The sequence below is a fragment of the Poecilia reticulata genome, linkage group LG5, assembly GCF_000633615.1.
Source record: "Poecilia reticulata strain Guanapo linkage group LG5, Guppy_female_1.0+MT, whole genome shotgun sequence".
NCBI lineage: Eukaryota > Metazoa > Chordata > Actinopteri > Cyprinodontiformes > Poeciliidae > Poecilia > Poecilia reticulata.
Genome location: NC_024335.1, coordinates 4,915,761 through 4,936,725, shown reverse-complemented (window position 1 = coordinate 4,936,725; position 20,965 = coordinate 4,915,761). Strand labels below are relative to the sequence as shown.

The 20,965-nt window shown below is 38.9% G+C and overlaps 1 protein-coding gene across 2 annotated transcripts; it reads right to left on the bottom strand.

Annotated features, from left to right (window-relative positions):
* Nucleotides 1-4,268: 4,268 nt before the first annotated feature.
* Nucleotides 4,269-20,403, bottom strand: rbm6 (RNA binding motif protein 6). 2 transcript variants are annotated; one of them, XM_008408704.2, is made up of 22 exons: nucleotides 20,296-20,403; nucleotides 19,671-19,724; nucleotides 15,603-17,052; nucleotides 15,421-15,510; nucleotides 15,252-15,321; nucleotides 14,400-14,473; nucleotides 10,070-10,144; nucleotides 9,670-9,949; nucleotides 9,309-9,567; nucleotides 9,072-9,141; nucleotides 8,693-8,795; nucleotides 8,546-8,604; nucleotides 7,839-7,959; nucleotides 7,615-7,712; nucleotides 6,694-7,044; nucleotides 6,454-6,603; nucleotides 6,301-6,366; nucleotides 5,835-6,059; nucleotides 5,681-5,755; nucleotides 5,455-5,567; nucleotides 5,307-5,358; nucleotides 4,269-5,220 (listed from the first exon to the last, which is right to left on the bottom strand). In XM_008408704.2, exons 2-22 carry the CDS (start codon nucleotides 19,709-19,711, stop codon nucleotides 5,128-5,130), a joined length of 3,915 nt encoding a protein of 1,304 aa, XP_008406926.1. In that variant the 5' UTR covers nucleotides 19,712-19,724; nucleotides 20,296-20,403; the 3' UTR covers nucleotides 4,269-5,127. The 2 variants fall into 2 exon arrangements, with proteins under 2 accessions (XP_008406926.1, XP_008406927.1); XM_008408705.2 differs by having other exon boundaries at nucleotides 8,693-8,777.
* Nucleotides 20,404-20,965: the final 562 nt, after the last annotated feature.

The following is a 20,965-nucleotide window of genomic DNA, read 5'->3' as shown; positions in this document are numbered from 1 at the left end:
CATCATGATGCTACCAGCCCTGAACTTCTGACTTTTAGTGAAACTGTTTCAATTCGGTCAATGAGAACTATTTATAAATCAATGGGTGCCAGTGTATTCACAAAAACTGAAATGCTGCGGAGTAAAACAGTCGGTCACACTAAAGGTTTTGAATCACAATAACTCAGACTTGCTTAAAAACCCAACTGTTCACAAAGAGTGTTGCAGCACAGACCAGGGCAGCTCTGTCAGGGATATGACAAAGAGGTTTTGAGAGATTATTGCGCAGGTTTGCTGCGAATCAATCAAGTAGAGTATTTCTGAAAAGTTGCATTTTGTTAAAACAAAAGAGGAATCTTCCAACCGAATGATCGTTATATAGAATTGTTTTCAGCACAGCTGTTGTTTCTGTGCCGAAGCTGAAATGCAACACCGTGGCATGATTATCAAAGTGTTTCAAAGTTGTCTGCACTGTTCTCACAGACAGCGTTTGGCTCAAGTAATGCACCCAGCGCTATGATGTGTGTTCCAAATGATTCTGAGTACATTTCAGAGATGATATTAAAGATTAGTAATCAATAACACACATTCAAATTGCGGCTTACACTGGAAAGGAAAAACCAGATGGTAAAAGTTGCTCAGACAAGCACGATTTTTGCACAGATCATGTGATTGCAGAGTCTCTTTGTTTGCTTTGGGTAACCGCAAACACATGCGACTCCTAAAGGGAGTCACTTTATCCCGGGATTCGCTTTTGATGGTCGGTCACGATGGACGAAGAAAAATTTGAGAAAACCACACAAACATCCTCCATGTAGCCATATTTTAAAAGTTTTTGTTTATAGCGTGTGGATTTGAAGAGCCTTAAAAATGCATTCTTTCCCCTTATTTTTTTCCCCCCACATTTTATCTGGTTACAACCACAAACGTTACTATTTTTGTGAAATAAAAATAAATGATATTTCTAAAGTTTTTACAATGGACATCTAAAGACTGCTCTGTTAATTTGTGTTCTGTTAGCTTTTCTCCTTTATATCCTTTTCCAAAATCCAGGGCAATAAACTTGCTTCCTTGCCAGCTCCATGTAATTTAATCTAAGCATAAATCCAGCTGTTCTGTAAAGGCCCCAGAGGTTTGTTGGGGAACATTAGTCAACAAAAAGCATCATAAAAATCAAGAGACACAGCAGATAGGTCAGGGATAAACCTGTGGAGATGTTTAAAGCGCGGCAAGGATGTGAAACACAATCCTAAACTTTGAACATCGCACGGACCACTGTTTAATCTATCATTCTAAAATGGAAAGAGCAAGGAACAATTCACCAAGACTGACCGGGCAAGAACATTTTTATTCAGAGGAGCAACTCAAGAGGCCCGTAGTGAGTCTGGAAGAGCAGTAGCAATCCTCAGCTGATGTGGGATAATCTGTTGATGCAACAATCGGTCACTTACTCTAAAATTTTGACCGTTATGAAAGAGTAACAAGAAGGAAATTGTTTGTGGAGAACCATATGTCATGAAGATTAGGACAGGGGAAAAATGCAAAAGAAAAGATGCTGTGGTCAGACGAGACCAAGCTTGAAGATGAAGACAAAATGTTACGTACGGCAAAACACTGACCAAACTGCAGATCTTAGTCAAATTATGAATCTGAGACAAAATGAGATTATGGATTTTATGGAATTCCTCCTCAAAGAATATTTTTTAATCATTTGATTGTACAGATGTGTGGAGGCATGTGCAGCTATAGTCTCAGCAAAATGCAGTTCTAATGTTAAACTACGTCTTCTTTTCCTTCAAGCCGCCAAATCTAAACTTTTTTGGGTTTGTTTTAGGTCCTAAAATCCAAATTAATGTGACAGATGTTCTTTTGGAAAGGTACTGCAAATTCTTTAAGAGGAAAATCAAATGAAAATCTATTTTTCTGCTTATCTTTTTCAATTTGCAGACCTCAAGTTTATTCTTTTTTCTTGTCTCCTCTCACCCACAATGTACATCTGAGCTTCTAAAACACCTGCTGACTGACTTCTATTTTACTGCCAGACTCTTGCTCTGACTTCACCTGCCAGCTGCTAAAGGACGTCAAGCTGCGATAATTAGCCCCACTGTCCATTCGCAGAGCGATCCTGTCCTCTCCCTCATGCAGACGAGGGAATAGAAACATGAAAGTTTCTGCTTTTGGTTTGTCCTCTCATCTCCCCAGACTAATTGAACATCATTTCTAATTCCATAGACCATTAGGATAGGATAATGACATCAGTCACCAGGAGCTCGGGAAGCTTTTTTTTTTTTTTTTATTCTTTCTTTCTTTTAGGTCGTTTTGCAGAGCTAAGCAAGGATAAATGGAAACAACCCACACACAAAAAAATAAATTAATTGAAAATTGGAAGATCTCTTCTCTTGGAATATTCTTTTGCTTGAGCAGAGAAAAAGAAATGTTAGGTAATTCCTCCCCAGTGATTTTATTTTATAATAAATCCCGGGTTCCTCCCAATTTTTTTAATGCATCTCATATTTGGATGGCAAAATAGCCTCTGCACTGGGAAAGACTTTGGGGACAATTTTGTTTAAACTGCAGGACTTCATACCCCACAGAGTGCCGCACAGTGCCAGTCAAGTACGCTCAACTACTGTCAACAGTCGTGCAAATCTTTCATATACAAGCAAATACTTCGGCGCTGGATCAAAATCTGTTGCAGTGCAAAAGCTTTCGTTTGATTAATGCCCTAGATTGCAGTGACATAGAGCAAAAAATAAAAGAACGTGGTGATTTCAACCAATCAGTGGAAAGTGGCTGCAAATGTGGAAGCAATTTTGAAACCTTTGCATGTGATCTATGCTTGATATCAACATAGACATCCAAGCAATCCTTCTGACAAAGGACAAATGGACCAACAGCGACCACAAAAAAGCCATATACACAACAGCTTGTATGATTTTTCTTTGGGAGAAACTGCTCAATTTTATGCTACAGTGTAAATAGACAGGAGACAGTTATACGTTTTTTTCATCCCTCCAAAACAAAGAGGATGAAAAGTATACCTTAGCTCGAAAGCTCACCCATTAATGAACTCTGGAGGTAAGACGGGGGGATTTTTCACTAGATCTGTGATCATGGCTCTTGTCTTGCATACACTGATTAAGGAAATGTAACTTGGAACCTGTACATAAATATGCATACAGCTGGACTATGATGAGCTTAACCTTTATAATGTGACACCAACATATGATCTTTAACACCTTGTGCATACTCTGCAAAACTATTCATTTTCCTTTAAATGTTTCAAATTTTGTAACAGTACCCAACAAACTATAATTTATTACACTTTTACTCAATAGATGTAAAGTAGTACAAGACTGAAGCACTGTTTTCAATTTTTCTTTACAGTACACAGGGGGCACTATTGTGTTTTCCAGGCGCCTAGTGCCATTTTATAGCACAATTAAGAAACTGTTACCTTTAGTTGCTATAAAAATACTTGATCAAAACTAACAATTTCATGCCATAAAATTGGACGCTGTCTCTTTAAGAAGCTCCTGCTCTTTCTGACACTTCAGCATGCCATCGCAACAATGTCCTCCATTAGCCATTCACAACCATTCTTGACTAATAAATAGTTCATACAATCAGACCAACAGACACACAACCAGGTGTTTCCCAATTGCTGCTGCCGCTAGTCTGGAGGAGTTGCGTGAGGAAGGCTCAGGGGAGGAGAGCTCAGCTGGAGACTCCAACTTCACGGAGATAGCTTTGAGTAACCTGGTGGTGTTGACCTCGTAGGACAAATGCTACATAATAATGACAAATAGACAACACAAAAGTAAAAAAAGACACATTAAGACAGTCTCAGGATATGCAAAGGGCTTCAGTAATTAAATGTTTTAAGATTTTTAAATTCAGAAGAGATTCCACAATTCTACAGCAAAATTCCAACCTACAAGTTTTCACTTGCATTTGGATATTTTAAGTAAGAATGCAAAAATCAATAAAAAAGAAAAAACAAAGTTGTGTCATTCATCCCAGTGCAGTAAATCCAGATTAATTTAGTTTTGCGACTGTGCAAACTCATCATCTTTTGGTTCAGCAGTTTTTGTGATACAAATGTATGTTTTTGACATCATTTCATAACTAAGCAGAACCACAAACAAGTGAGTTAGTTTTCCAACAAATAGACATTTGCATATGAAATTACTGTAGGTTTTTTTGCAAAGCCTGAAAATGTAGTTTTGCTGCCTTGTCTTCCATAACAGGCTCCATGTGTTTGCAATTCACTGGAAAAGAAACATTACTTTAGTCATCCGAAATTTAATTTACATCTGGCACAAGCAAGAATATCAGCAAAATCCAACATCTCTGCAGCTTGTCCTCAACTTCAGCTGCAGTTTTGTGTCCATATTACGCCCAGATGAACTGCCAGCACTGAAATCAAACCCACAGACAAACACAGGACAAAACCTGTTCTTCTAAAGAATGTGGACTCAAGTTTTTTATGAAATGTCACAAGGAAGGCTGACTGTTATAAAAACATCCACAGTAAAACTAAATGTAACAAATAAAACGTCACTGGTGGGATATTCAAGTTTATTTACCGGTAAAATTGTTCAGGAGACAAAATCCCGATTAAAACACATGGTTCAGAAGTATTTTTCTTCAAAGGAAAACATAAATTTTTTGGGGACAATCTGAACCGCTGCATACCATGAATGATCAAAACAAGAAAGAATGATATTGTGCCACCTAGTGGTAAGCTAATAACTTTACAAACGTACACCAAGAGACACTGATCTTTACAGTTTACTTTACATGAGCACATATAGCAATTTTACCAAATAAAAAATAAATCAGCTTTAAAATAAATCTGTGGCTAGTGTGAATGTATAAAAAAAGCAGGCTTCTCAAATATACATGGCACAAAAATCAACATGTATTTTTCTGTACAAAATCCATTGCAGGGGAGATTTCTTCTCTTTTTGATCGTTTAGATCAGTTTTGTTGAATCATCTGTTTATTTATCTCAGCGTTTCACATCATAAACTGAGAAATAATGTCCCATAGTAAACACATGCTCAGAGTCTATGCAATTTCTCAAAGCAGAGGTGGTCGTCATCAGCAGTTCACATTTTAAAATTAATGTTTATTCAGAAGAGATCACTCGAGTTCCTTAAACCGCGCAAACATGGCTTTGCGTACTGCCTGCTTGTAGGTGTTGTGGTCCCACGATGGGGACTGGTTTTTTCTTTTCTGTTAGAAAAATGAAAAAAAAAATTGCAATTTACTAGGTAATTCCTACAAGATGCATTAAACAAAGAAGAAGAAAAAACACTTACTTGGACGGGTTCAGCGCCTAAACCTGGCCTCTCACTAGCTTTGTTTGTCTCCCTGAAGATGAAAAATACAAGACAAAATTAAAAAATAATGAATTATCCAATTTTTTTTTTTTTTTTTTTACACTCAGCAATTTAAACTTTAGTCTACCTTGAGCTTCCAGCCCAGTTGCCATGTTGTTGTTGCTGCTGCTGCTGCTGCTGTTGGTGATGTTGCTTCCGTCTTTTCTGTTCTGGCGATCTGGAAGATTCTTTGGCGCTTAGCTGTGGAGAATAAACAGCACATTTAACAACATTCGCTATCATTTAAAAAGTATGAACTAATTACACGACTGCTTCAGTCGTAAAAACCCCTTACTTGACAAATGTGTACAGACCTGCTTCTCCTGGTTTTCCAAAGCTTCCAGCTCTTTTTTCGACCTCTTGATCTTGAGGTGAATCTCCATGTTTTGCTGTTTAGGGAACAGGCTGAGTGTTAGAAACTAATCAGGATCTGATCAGACTTTTTTCGTATGGAATATGAGTTAGTACTTTATGGAGATCGGAAAGCTGCTGGTGGCGGATTAGAGCGTCTTTGTTGGGGAACTGTCTCCTGCACAGCAGACAGGCCATCTTCTTCCAGTCCGTCAGTCTGTCCTTCTCCTCTGGCTGGCTCTTCGGCGTGCTTTTAGTTGCCTCCTCCTTGTCTTCTTCCACCTCTTCATCGCTTCCAGCTCCGTAGTCTGATGCCAGCAGACCCAACGAGCCCATTGGACGCTAAAACCAAAACAAAATTTAATAAGGAGCAACAGCCACAAACCGTGTTGTATTGTATATTAATTTCTCACACAGGATTACACCATTTCTGCTTCCTGCCTCTGAGTCATAGTTAACTGCTTGAAATATACAACGCTAATTATTTTGTATGAGTTTCAATTTTGAATTTAATTACTTAAATTGAAATTTCAGCTATAATGTAATTTATGAGGATGCAGATGTTCAGGAGAGGATGACTTACTTTAGATTTTTCATCTTTCTTGACAGGAGTAAGAGGTTTCTTAAAAAGATCATCAGCACCTGTGATCTACAGGAACAAAAGAATATTAACAAAAGTTGTAGCTACACCAGTAGAACGACATAAATGATGAAAAGCTGAGGATCATGTGCCAACCTTCCGCTCAAAAATAGCAAAAGCAGCATCCGCCGACTTCGACTGCCTCTTCTCGTCGTCTATTCCAGACTTCAGGACGGGAGATGGAGAACGCACCGTTTCTTTCTGACGATTCTGGATCTTTGCCCAGCGCTCCATATCTTTCATTATCTGCAAACAGCAACAACAGAAGAGTTATTCCTCGCCTACCTGTCATGCAAAATCCACCATGATGTGTGATTACATTAAAGGGAATGCTACCTTAACAGCAGCGAGACTTCTCGGCTTCTCGTCTTTGCCGTCCTTCTCTTTGTCTTTTTTCGGAGAGTCCTCATCTTCCTTTCTCTCGGGAACGACAGAGAGAGATTGGACGGATCCATCAGAGCCGTCTGCAGAACCAGCAATGGGGGCAGCAGAAGCCTCGGGAGGTGCTGAAGGTTTCTTCATCTCTAACGGAGCGTCTGCAGCCGGGTTGGAGAGAATGGCTCGGTCTTCTGCGGTCATGGTGGGAGTTGGGTGGGAACCCGCAGAACTCCCACCTGGAACTGGGATGTAGGTTTTTGATGTTCCATCCCAGTACAGGTACTCCTGGGTTTGAGCGTTGTAGAAATACTAAAACAGAAAATATAGAAAATTAGGGAATTATTTTTGCAAAAAATCACCCCCCCAAAAAAAGTTGTTTTTTTTTCTAAATCTAACAAAACCTGTAAATTTGTGAAAGAAAGATCAGGCTTACATGTTTGCTTTTAATTACAATACATGGTGTGAAAGTGTCCAAGGTAACTTATTACAAAAATGTAAAATTGATTTCTTGACAAGCATTTATGAAGCAAAATGTTTTTGTGAGAACGTTTTGTAAAAACAGAGAAAACGTGAGTAACGCCCACAATGAACAAGATCTGGCTTTCTCTGTTTCCAGCTCTGGAGGATCCACTGTATCAAGACAATATTTTAAATGCCACTGAAGACAGACGACAACACTGCAAATCCTCACTGCAGAGTAAACAATGGGATGTTTTCAATTAGAAACTTCATCAGCTTCGCAGCAATTAGAAATGCATCAATCACACCTTCCCATGGTTTATTTAAAGCACTGCATATTCCTGACCCTGTAAGCTGGTTTGGCTCTTGACCTCAGTGGCGCTAAAGACAGAACTCCACATTTATGTTCTGGATTCTCACCCTTGAGTTTGGATCGTAGTACAGTGTCGTCTCCGGATCGTAGTAGAAGCCTGATGTTGAATCATACAAGTAACTGGACGTGTCTGGGGTTTCAGAACCTGGAGAAAGTTTGCAATTTTACACGTCTTTAGAATTTAAAAGCGGATTTACAATCTAAAGTGGGTTTTATATTTTTTATGAATATCACCCACTTCCAATAGTTCTCGAAATTCATGCTTTCTCACCATAAATGTAAGTCTGTGATCCTTCTGGTGGGGGCTGTATTTCAGCTGAGTCTGTGGGAACATGAAGTCCACCAGTTTGGAGTGCTGGGGCTGAAGTAGTAGTTTTATTATAGTCCATTCCCTGCATAAAAAAACATTCAGTGCCCACATTTTAGAAAACCAAGCAGAGTCTCAAGTTAGATCATCATCAAAAAGCCTTTTATAGTTCAGTAATAAAAAGGGAACCTTGAATACACTTCTGGTCATTTTAATGCGCATGGTGTACGTCTAAGCAAAAACCCAAGATTCAGTTTCTTAAGACGATTACAATTTTTAAATTACACCAGAAACCAAAGTGACAACATGGCCATTAGAGCCAGAATTGGTGGTGTTGGCAGTGGAGACACATACAAAATCTTGCCAAAATAATAAAATCCACCTGTTCATAAAGACTGGACCAGACAACAGACATTAAACTAAGACCAGCTGATAGCATGGCCTGTCAAAACGTCAGTGACAATAAAAACGTCCCACTGGAAGCTCAACAACGGTGAGCCGTCTTCTCCATGGTTATGGAGGCCATAACATAACATGTCTGCATTAAAAGTCATTTTTAATTATGTTATGTACACAATTTGGGATGTTTGAATTGGGAGTACTGAAATAAAACTAAATGAAAATGATAATCACATTTACTGTAATCCATTTGTTAATAGTTTGAAACTTACCAGGCTAAGGTTGGGGTCTGACGAAGCAGCAGGATTCATGCCGATAGTCATTAAATCTCCTAGTAGTAAAAACAACATGTTTAGGTATTTCAGTACAAAATCTTGTTCCAAAAAATATATAAATAAATAAATCTGAAGAACAGTCACCTTGCATTGCAACATCTGTTGCAGGAACGCCAGCCATAGGAAGCAGTAGAGGATGCAAGTACTGTGGAGGTGGTGGGAACGGCTGCTGTAATAAAACACCAGTCTGCCAGATTTGGTTAGTCAGTTTTTCCAACAAAGTCCAAATATTACACACAGATATCACTCAAAGCTGAAACAGTCCGAACAAGTTTCAATTATCGCTTAATACGGTAAAAATGAAAACAAGGTATTTAAAACTTTGAATGCTGCCTCTGCTGATGTGCTTATCTGCTCTTATTGTGCACTTTAATGAGTTCGACCACTGTTTAAATGTTCTTATTTAACTTTATATAGCACGCAGTTGTTTTTTATATAATCTTGCCTCTAACATAAAACTTACTCCTGTCATGGCGTCTTCAGATGGGTGCCCAGCCATCAAAAGGTTTGGTGCATCATAATCTCGTTTCAAACTGAAGCAGAAAGAAAATTCCAAGTCAATTCAATAAAAAAAAAAATGTATTGATTAAATACATTAATCAAATTAAAACAAAAAATAACAAAAAAGAAAAGAAGGGAAAGAAATAGATTTTCAACAGAAGATGGGTGAAAAGGGAAGACTTCACTCATGGAGGCTCACTTCTGGTTCTTGAGAGGTCTTGCGATTTCAGCATGGACTCTGATCCCATCGATGCACAGCGGCCTGGGTTTGGTGAGGAGCTCCACCAGACGCCTCACTTGCTCGTGGGAGTCCATGTCGACAAAGCAGAAGCACTTTGTTCCAGGGGGCTTTCCCTTCACCAAACGAACGTTTCTCTCATCCAGATACGCAAATGGATCCAAAGCTTTTAGGATGGTCTCTACTGTGGTGGTGGGTTTCACATTCTTGATTATCATCGCTATAAAAAGCAAACAAAACAAAAAACCTTGAGTTAATAGCCCTTTAAAAAAAATGACAAAAAAAACAGAAAGAGATATGGAACAAGTTTAGGTCAACATACTTTTGCTGTCTTTGAATACAGACTTGAGGTGGTCTGACATGTGAAGAGGGTTGCGGTTATGTGACGACTCTCCTGAAAGCTCATTTTGTTCTTGTTGGTGCTGCTGGTCGACCTGCTGCTGCCACGCCTCTGGGGTCAGGTCAGTGTTACGCTGAAACTGACCGAGAGGCAGCTCCTCTACAGGACCTTTGGCGTTTAGGTTGGTCCTCAGATCGTCTAAAGGCTTGTCTGATGGGGGTAAATGTGAGTCCAGGGTTGGAGGTCCTCTGTGATCTGGTTCCTGTTAGGAAAAATGGACAAAAAAGGTAAAAAGATATTGAAATATTTCTCAGTGGGGAAACAGCTAAGCACTGCCTTCTTAGATAATGATGAAAATTAATAATTCTGTCATCATACTCACAAGAAGACCTCTTTCGCACTCATTTGGCTGGACATACTTCATAGCAGATGTTCTAGTGCCAACCTTTATGGATCCCTGGAAAACAAACAGGCAATGCAGTTAGAAGTCCATCACATCAGTGACCCAGCTATGATGACATCCAGCATGCACTATGGGAGGTTTTATCCATCCCGTATAATGCAGAGAGTAAAACGGCTCAGCAGTTATTGGTGTGGAGCCCGGGTCCGTCGCCTTGCCGCACACTAGCCATTTATCTTCCAGAGTAGGGTGTCTTCAAAGAAGCTAGCATTTCGGACTCTGGCGTTTGGTGATTTTATTCATCATTTACACGTCTCCTACTCTACCCGTGGGTCAAACAGTTTTGCGATTCATACCATGTCTGTGAAAGCTTCTCACCATTTTTAAAGTTGAAAGAAATATCCTCGGATAGGCCTCAAGAAACGTGCAGAACCTAAAGCAGATTCAACTTTATTTGGACCATAAGTTAACAAGTCGAGATGCAATGATCTGGCTTTTTCGGGACGACATCAAAGATGTGACGAATCCGACTGTTTTGTCTGCTTCATCTAAGAAGCTCTCTGAGTTTTACAGTTATAGTTCAAAGCCTGAAATCTATAGCATAAGAAAATTACCAATCTTAATAAAACCTCTCTTTAAATTGAGATTTTTTTATTTCTTTTTGGGGAAAAAATGATACAGTAAGCTAGATTGCACCAGCTGATATTAACATCAACCATAACCAAAAGAACAGCCAGAGCATGGCTAAAACAGTGCTGGGCTAAAGATGCTCCAGAACAATTGTAGCCAGGACAAAGTGAGACAGATGTCAGGGTTTCCCCCTGTGTATCATAAGCCTGGTGGGCCACCAGGCTTTACTTGTGCCCCCACCAGGCTAAGCATTGCTTATTTAAGTTTTTATTTTTGTTTTGTTTGCATTTTTAAGATTTTGTAGTCGGTGTTCAGATATTAATCTTTCAATAACACATAATTATTAAGTGATATTTTCAAATTTCCTGTCAACTTTAAACATTTCTTAGCTCAAAAACACAGTGGGCTGCTGGATGAATGATGATTGCTCTAGCACACAACCACCGGGCTCAACGAGTTTTCTGGGGGAAACCTTGGATGTGAAATAGTCCACAAAAGGGGTTCAATTTTTTATTTTTTTTTTAAGTTGATTATTTCTAACCGTTAATATATTCAAGAGCTTTAAAAAATACTTCGGAAAACAGTTTTTAACACCAAAAACTTAGTTTGCATTTGGATGGCAGATGCAAACACAGCTTCACCCAAGAGTCACTTTCACAGCAGATTCTTCAAAAAAAACGAACAATGTCTTTGTCAACGTCTCCTTCCAAATGACCTTACTGCCTAAAAAATAAATCTATAGCCATCTATACAAGTTTCCTCAAGAACTACCAAAAAAGTTACAATTTACACTTAAGAATAGCTAACTGATGACAGTGAGGATGCTGCGTCTGTGGTGCCTTTTAGATCATAGTTCTGTGATAACCACGCAACCATAAACTCCTTTGTAAGAGTCACATTTTGATTTACCCCATTCAAGTTGATTTGGCAAAAACACAAAACAGCTTTCAGAGCAAGTAGATAGAAGCCACTGGAACCAAAGAGGGCAGAGCTTACCCAGCAGCACCGACACAAGCACATGTATGAAATAAGCGATACACCAAATAACAGCGAGCAAACACGGTCATAATCTTCATGCTGGCCGTCCAAATTCATTCAATGTCTTCCATTCTCAAGAAGCCTTCTGGAGCAGATTCTGCTGATGAATGCATTTTTCAGATTAAACCAAGAGTCCTCCGGTTGCATTGTTCCTCTTGCGATCTGAATTTGTCTGGTGTTGTCATACAAGACATTGTAGCTCGATCGCGTCCCCATCATTGAACTTACAAATTCCTGATTACCTCTAGAGGCAGATAACAGCAGTTGATCAAGCTCAACCTTTAATTTTCCGTAGACATAAGTAATCACAAGGTGCGCAGAACATGTTTAGGTTATAAATGCATTGAAGATATGATCCAAGAACAGTTCGGTTCAAGCAATTAACAGTCTACTCAATCCACATGAAAAACCAGAAAATGGAAGCCAGCTGCAGCCATCAATACAAGTCAGTCCACCAAGTGGCTAATGCCAAGTAGAAGTTGAGTAATAATAATAATAATAATAATAATAATAATAATAATCACAAGTATAATTGGAATAAAGGCAATCAAAACTATTATCCAGAAGAGGTACAGAATGCTTGAATCTTAAGACAGAAATTCTGGCTCATCTGCTGAGCATCAAGATAAATTGGACAAAAACACAAAATCACAAAGTGCTGCAAGCAATCCAAACAAGGACAAAAACAGACTCGCTGTGCTGAAAACCTTGATCGCAGTTTGTTTGAAACAATCGAAAAGCTCAGAAAAGGTGGAAAGTCAGAGCATCTGTGTTTAGAAAAGCACACACCTGCACGATACCCGTCAACCACATGAAAACCGCTGCAGAAAAAAAGTTATTGAAATTTATCCGAGTCAACTGAAAACCAAACATAGCCACTTCTCAAGAGTTCTCAAGGCGTTTGACATAACCAGCAAAACTAAAATTACATACAAAATCTGGGGAAAACAAAAGCCAAACTAAAGTTAAATATAACCTAAGACACAGTGGACTTCTTGCCCAATGAATATTTTAGACCTTAAATGCCACTTAAGAATTTTAAAACTTAGCTTTCACAAACTCTTTGCAAGCTTACTAACCAGCCAACTAATGGAAAAAAAATATAAAACTACAAAAAAAATGACACATTGCTGATATTTACTTAAACAAAATATTATAGAACAACTTTCTCTTAGTCGGTTTCCATTCAACCTTGTTTAAGAAAACAAAATGTTCCCAAAATCTGCCTTAGTTTTTAGTTTAGATTATTCACACAAAACAAAGGGAGATCATCTTCACATTAGAGTGCGCTTGGACACATGAAACCAACATCGCAGAATCAGTAAAATGGCAACCGCATTCAAGTAGTTCATTGCTTACAACCCAATCTCCCGCTTCAAACATCAATCTGTCAAGAGTTTCTATCAGATGAATATTTAGCATTACTTTCAACACGCTATTGAGCCAAAACAATCACAAATTACACAAAAAAAGATAAAATAGAAGAACATGTCTGAAATGAGCTGTTGCTAGCCTGACCATTGCCGTTCTACATGATTGTGCACAGTTCTCATCTCCCTTCAGTACCATTTCTGGTCTTTCTCCCATTGAGCTTGATTTCTCTGGTTGAATTTCAACCAGGCCAATTAGTGAATAGATGGTGAAGTTGCAAACAATGAAGCTTTTTTTCTGCACTGGTTTAGAATTGCAGCTTGCTTGTAATTTTACCAATGACAGCGGAAGATGTAAGATTAAAAGCCGCCTCGTTTGGCTCGGCAATTACCTCTGAATAGTGGGGGATGGTTGCTTAAAGAACAGGCAATTTTCAGTAAGATTCATAGCGTCGAACTGGCACATTTTATACATCGCGGGCAAACCTTAGAGATTGCGTAAAATTTAAAACTTCGACATAGTCCATGCCTCCAGGAGGAAATTGTTTCTCAATGGCCAAGGGTCCAAACCCTTTGTACGGAGCAAAGCGCAGAACAAGGGATGGTTTTTAGGCTGTTGCCGTCATGCTGATAACTTACACCATATGGCTAAACTGAGGAAAAAAGAAAATGTTTAAAAATCCATTAAATCCTAAAATTAGAAAGGTTCACTCTATATTTTTAGATTAAATATTGTTCAATGACCTCGCTGGGTTTTCCAACATTATCCTACAATAAAGACACGACAGCATTAAAAAGACTGATGTTGTTCAAGAGAAAAATGCTGCCTCTGAGCACTGCTTAAAACTTGTGACTGATGCGTTTGCGTCTCAAACAAATTCCTCTTTTGTTATTTAACTTTTAAAAAATAGTGTTAGAATTGAGAAACTGTTATTAAAAATTAATGTTAAGTATTACTTAAATCACTAGATGAATGCTGAAGTCTCAGGTGCAATGAATGGGGACTATTTTCTGTTTCATGACAAAATGCTTGTTAGCTAGTGTACAGCTAAAATATGAGACGTTAGCTCTGTCAAACCAGGTCTTTCCTGGAATTACTGAATAACAACTTCAGCAACATGATTTTGTGGATATATAATAATGACAGCAGGATATTTAGGATCAATATTTTGGATTAAAGCCCCTTCCCAACACCCCAGCTACTGAGTGCCCTCTCAACCCCTTGTAATCCAGATGGGAGAGACAGCCGTCTCAGAGTGACGAGGATGGGCCACCTTGTTGGACTCCATGAAGTGGACTGCATCCTCGAGGTTTAAAAACTCCACATAGGCCATATCGTAGCTGTAACCTGGGGACAGCATTTGAAATACAGATGGGTTTTTGTTAGTCAAGGTCAGAAATAGAAAAATAAGCATTCGTGAAAACATCGAGATCAAGAGCATTTTCACAGATTAACCAAAACACATACCTTTTTGAGACAACTTTTGTTTGATTTATTTTTTCTGGTTACTAGGCCATTTACTACAGCTTAGATAACCAAGACAAGTCATTGGGTTCAAGATTCCCAAACAACTGGCTGTAAATGTTTGCATGGCGTGAACCAAAGATAGTTCAATGGCATTTGGAATCATCAAGATGGAAATATGAACTTAGGACATCTCCTTCAATAAAAGACTTGGCCTCATGTAGACATTTGTGGCACAAATATAAATGAAGTTTTACTCTACAGCACTTTGTCTGTTTTACATACTATGAACGTGAACCGTGCGATACCGAGACAGTTTTCATTGTTTGTTCGGCAAGATTTGTTTTTCGATAATAGATATTCCTTCTATCTCAGATCTTCTGTGACAACACTTAATATCACTCCAAAAGTTGCCAGTTAGGAAACCCTCTCTTAATCCCTAAATGAGTCATCCTCGGATAACAAAGGTTGGCAGAACAGAATTCCCCCGAAACGGATTTTCACTGAGCAAGTTCACAGACACCACCAACAACGAAAGCAACCAAGAACAAAAGAAAAAAAAAAAGGCGAAGTTTCACATTTTGTTTCAGCGAAATATCGAGGGACATATTAGCGATCGACTGCCCCAAACAAATTACAAGAGAAGAACCTTAATTCTTACCTGGCACAACATTTTGGATTTTTATCCCCTGCATCGGTACGCCATCACGGACCGCAAAGGCTCCAAGAATCTGAAAGCAGGAGAGTCCTAGTTGATAACAGCACTCAGTCTCTGCACAATTGCCCAAATTTATAATGTTAACTGAAAGTTGTACTTCTTTTAAAATTACCTGATCCACTGAGTCAGTCTTTGGAATACCACTTATGGATATAATATTCGAAACTTTGTCCTTCACTGATGCATTCCTGTAATCTCGATCCTTTCAGAGAATGGTTATGGGATATAAACCAGAACATGAAAATTACAAAAACAATGTCTTCACAATAAATAGAGTCAGAAAAAAAGACATACCTGGGAACCAGAATCTGTGAATTTTGAAGGTGTAATAGGGCTAGGGTCCTTTACAAATTTATCCGTGGGAGGAAGTTCTTCGTGTTTGTAATCAAACACCCTTCTTGATGCTGTTCTGTAATCTATGTCCCTGTAGTCCTGATCTTTTGCTTGAATTGTGCTGTTGCTTTGGTAATCCTCTTCCTCCCCCAATTTTTTCCTAAAAGGTATTTGTTCAGGTGGGACATCTTTAATCTCTCTAAAAGGATCACTTGGCTCCTTAATCTCACGTGAAGGTTTATTTTGTTCTTCAAGGTACGGGGCCCTTTCATCATGACTCATTTTATTCTGGATATACTTCGGATCCCTTTCTCTGGGCCATTCTTTATCGTCTCTACTGCAACGACCTGTTAGAGGGTTTGTTTCTGGCATCAGATGATCCTGTGGACCCTTCTTGCCAGGTATTGGTGGGTCCATTGGAGGAAAGTGGTCCCGCTTGTGAAACGGTGGTGGGTCCCTCACATTCACATTGCTGCCGAGACCAATAGGGAAACTAGTATCAGGTCCACTTTTCAAATCTTTTCCCAAAAAAGGATTCTTGTCCTTTTGACGACTCTTCCACTCTTCGGCGAGAGTCATCTCCTCGCCACTTCGATAATCCATTTGGGGGCTGCCGCTTGCATCGGGGTAATCTCTACATCCAACAGTGTCTCCTGGACCCTTAAACTCTGGCCTCCGACCAAGGACATCTGGGGGCATGTCTAATCTTTCCCTTTCAGCTGGAGGGAACTCACCTGGACCAAATCTTAAAGGAGAACGGTCCCTATCTCTGAAGTCGACAGCTGGTCCAGGCCGATTTCTGAAGTCCATATCAGATTCAAATTTACCTCTTGGGTTGAACGGTGGCCCTTCTCGTCTATCATTATCCATGAGTCTCCTTTCATGTGGAGGTAAGTCCATCTCATAGCGATCAGCATCACCCCCTGGGTGCCTGTCGGGCATGTCCCTAAATCCATCGTCTCGCTCCATTCGATCCATGGGAAAGCCTCTTCTTCCATCAATTTCAGGTCTGTCAAAGCGGTTCATGTCATTATGGAACATTTCTCTGTCCCTCATGTTTGAAAATCTGTTGTGTGGTTCCCATGGAGGCATACCCCTCCCTCCTAAATCCCTGCCTGGCCCACGAAAACCAGGGTTCTCAACAATTTGGTCTCCAATGGAAATTTCAACATGCCTCCTAGGATGGAAGTCTGGCTCGTTCCTGGGCATGAAGAAATCTCTGTTTGGACCTCTTCCTCGCATATCACCTGGGGCCATATCATGACCTCTCATGGGAAAACCATCCATCCTTCGCTGGTCCATAGGTGGAAAATCAAACGGTCTTGGGCCCATATGGCCCATGTTCATGCCATCTCTATAATCAGGCATTGGACGATCTCGACCCCAAAACATCTCTCCACGATGATCACCACTGAAAGGTAAATAAATCTATTAGTGTGCTGATTAATTCAAAACAGACAACTGCTAAGGGTCAACTTGATTCTTTGGTTTCGGTTTCTTTATTTGCCAATTTGCTATCCAATTTTAAACCTCAGCATTGGCATTTTGTCACTGTAAACAAACTGTTTTTACGTGTGTTCATATCAGTTCATATCAGTTTATTTTTTGGTGAAGTTAAGGATTTTGATTAAATACAGTGGTAGAATAAAAATAATGCTTGTTTAATACATATCTGAATATTATCTGAAAAATCCCTGTTTTAGCAAGTTCATTCTTACACAATAAGACAGATCACAACCCTTGATTAGGGACACAATATACTATGAATATATCATGAGAAGAAATGTTTGGATGCATATTTGTTAGCTAATACATTCAAAGAATCATGAATGCACATTGTGCATGGCAATAAGATATTCAGCCTGTGCAGGGATGAAAATGCTGAAGTACACAGTGAGTGTGATGGAAATAGAAGAAAAATTAACAACCTTTCAACAAACATTCAGAAACTTGTGGAACTATAATTTAAGGAGAAAGTTTGGCTCCTTGTAAACAATCTATGTTGAAATCAGGGGTGGCTAACAACCTTTGAAGACTAATAGAAAACAAGCAAAAGCAGAAAAAAAGATGAAGATTTCAGCTTAGTCTAAAACAGAAAAGCGAGTTATCCACCCAAGGACCTGTTCAGACCTTATATTCATCTATACCAATCGGACTAGAGCTGAATCGAGGAGAGAGTGGCTCAAACTACATTAGACTGATTCTAAGCAAATAATCTAGAGTGTTTTACGGTCTGAAAGCAAACTGTGCAGAGACATTATTAGGACAACTCGCTGACAAAAGCAGAGCAGCACAGTCATTACCTGCACGTGTCTCAGTTTAGAATAATGCACTGTAGAAACAACATGCTCAAAATCAAGAACAGCTGCAGCAGCTGCTGGGTAATATAACAGAGATCTATCCACAGAAGTATTCAGAAGAAGCATTTATGACAAAACGTTGAGCAGCAAGGAGGTAAATGAGAAAGCCAACTGCACTGCTGTTGACACCAATCGCTCCATCATTGCCAGACAAGGCAAAGTGTTGAATGTTGATGTTCATACATTCAGGGATCAGGCGACGTGTGCAGCAAAGTTGAACAAAAACAGGTGATCGCAACTGGTAAGACGTTTGGGTTTTAGGGTGGGAGACTACAGCAAGTTAAAAATGAAAGCAGAGTGGAAACCCAGTGAACAGTAACGTAACTATTGAGATGCAGCTTGCCCACGCCAAGGGAACAATAAAAAAATATTGATTTAATGCATTGACCACTTTAAACACAGGTATGGTTGGTGTCCTGCAACTTTCAGATGTGTCTCTGCTTCAAGGCACCTGAATTAAATAATTAGGTCATAAATAGGACTTGTATTTATATTGAGGAGCTAATTCAGCCACTGGATTCTGGGTTGTTGCCAGTGGCGCATGTAAAAATGCTGGACAGCAAAACCCCTCCACACACCTGCTGACTGTTTAAAAGTAATACTGGCTACTAGACCACAATACCTTTTGCCTTATATTAGCACTGACTGGTGAATAAAAAAAAATCTAAAATTGTGCTAATCAGTGAACGCACCACTTGCAACTGCTACCATTGACAGCAACACTCTAAGCAACACTCTTTGTTTAAAGGGAAGCCAGAGGCCAGTGAAAAGGAAACGGCATTTTCCATGACATCTGTGGTTCATGAAAAACAGAGTGAGTGTGATATTTTGAGAACATAAGAAGCAGGCTCAACTTACTACATCAATGTTAATCTGCTTTTATCCTTTTGAGCTTTTAGTCTCCTTTATGGAACATCCTGGATTTGGAAATGTTGGCAGCCTTTTGGCCAACTAAATGTTTTGGAACGGATACATATTCTCCATGGAGTACACACAGGAAGCCTGCTGTTTTTACTCATGCTGGTTGCACTAGTCATGTTCATTACTGATGTATATTAAATAAAATTTCAAATCACTGTAGATTAAAAAAAAAAAGTAATACCCTGTTTTACAGTGCTGCCTTTTCTGCTATGAACTAATGAGCATGCTCACAGCTGGGAAATCAAGTTAAAAAGTTAATCCTCTTCTACCCCATTATATTATAGTTTTTAAAACAAAATCACAATAGACTAATATCTGTTTAATTAAGGCTAAACGTTACAAAAACAAGATCAGAAATCAGCCACACAGCATTATAAACGTGTGCATTATATCCAATTAAAACGTCAAAAATGATCGCAGAGCAAGTCTGAATTATTCTAATGACAGATGAGAACATTGAGAGGAAAGAAAAGTGGATTTATTGCAACCGTTTTTTGTCCTTGCAATATTCAATCAATATCAGCATTTCCTGCTTATTATGCTGCCCTAGTTTTGAACAGTCGTGTTAAAAAGTTCCAGCTATACTTAAACAAAATGCAATGTAAGAATAGGACCTTACAACTGACTGTTGTTTCTAAACATTACATTTAAAAAAGAAATGCAGTACCAACCGAGCAAGTGCATATTTCTTACTAATAACATAAGGTTGCTATAAATGTGCCATTAAGTAAAAAAGATGTTTCCTTACCGGAAGGGTGGTCTTCCCCGTGGTCCCGGTCCATCCCACATGTTTACAATTATTCTATATTTAGAAAAAATAAAATATCAGGATCGTTCGAGCTGCACAGGAGGGCGCAACATTGTCCAGTGAAATAGCACCCCCAATAAATAATCATAAACCCGGTTACTCTTTAAACAGCTGACTTTATAAGTGCAACTTATTTTATTTTAGCAGCAACATTATTTAATGGCACGATGTTGACTCTTTGAAGATGGTTGCAACAACGTCAGCTAAGTGACAGCAATGACTGGGGGAGTGACTGTTAGTAATGGTGGCCGGCTAACTGTAGCTTCCACAACAAGGCCCATTACATCTCCGCAAAAAACACGAGCAGAAAAGTCATGAATTACAGCACTGCACTAGGATTCAGAAAAATTGCGGAGCAATCGTGGTAACACGGATGCGACTTAACTCTAAAAACCTGATTTTGACGTGAACTCAAAGAAAGAAACAAGTCATCCGGTGACGCTTTGAGCTATCATGACAAGCTAACGCTCAACAGAGTTCCTCTGCGTTTAATCTTACCTAAACAGTCTCTACCACAGGGATTAAACTTAAACATTGTTCATAATATTTCATCTAGAAGACCCACCTTGGCTGTTCTTAGGGCTTAGTTTTTAATTAGAAATATTTTCAACGAGTTTCTTGTTGAAAGAACTAAAACAAAAATGGAGACGATGACGCTTCTTCTACGTTGAGATTTAATGATTTCCAGCTAATCCTCTTAACAGCGTCACCTACTGGACTGGAGGGTGTAAGATAAAATGTGTTTTATTTTTGTTTTCCAACGACTTATTTATTCACGATTAACTATTTGGAAAATATTCAGATTTGATTAATCTAATATGTTCAAGTATCTGTTTTTATCTTTAGTGAAACCAATCACTTTTGTGTTTAAATGGGATCTATGCTCAGCTAAACTCAAAAATTGCTTTTTTTCACTTCTACTTCACTTTTTTTTTTTCTTCTGGTGTTGCTATTCAAATCCTGGTGCATAACAGATGTTGCATAATTGCACAAATAAAACAGATATGAGTAGTTTAAGCAATAAAACTCTGTTTTATGCCAGTGCAAGCCTCGTGCATAGGAAAGCATCAATTAATTTGTTCAAAAGTCCAAGTCTTTTATAAATGGTTAATGATCAAATTTGGCACTCTATGTGATTCTAAATATGACTGTTTTTACTCAGATGATAGATCATGCCAAATCTCCAACAGAGCTGTCCCCCTAATTTTTTTTTCTTTTTTTTTTTACAACATTAC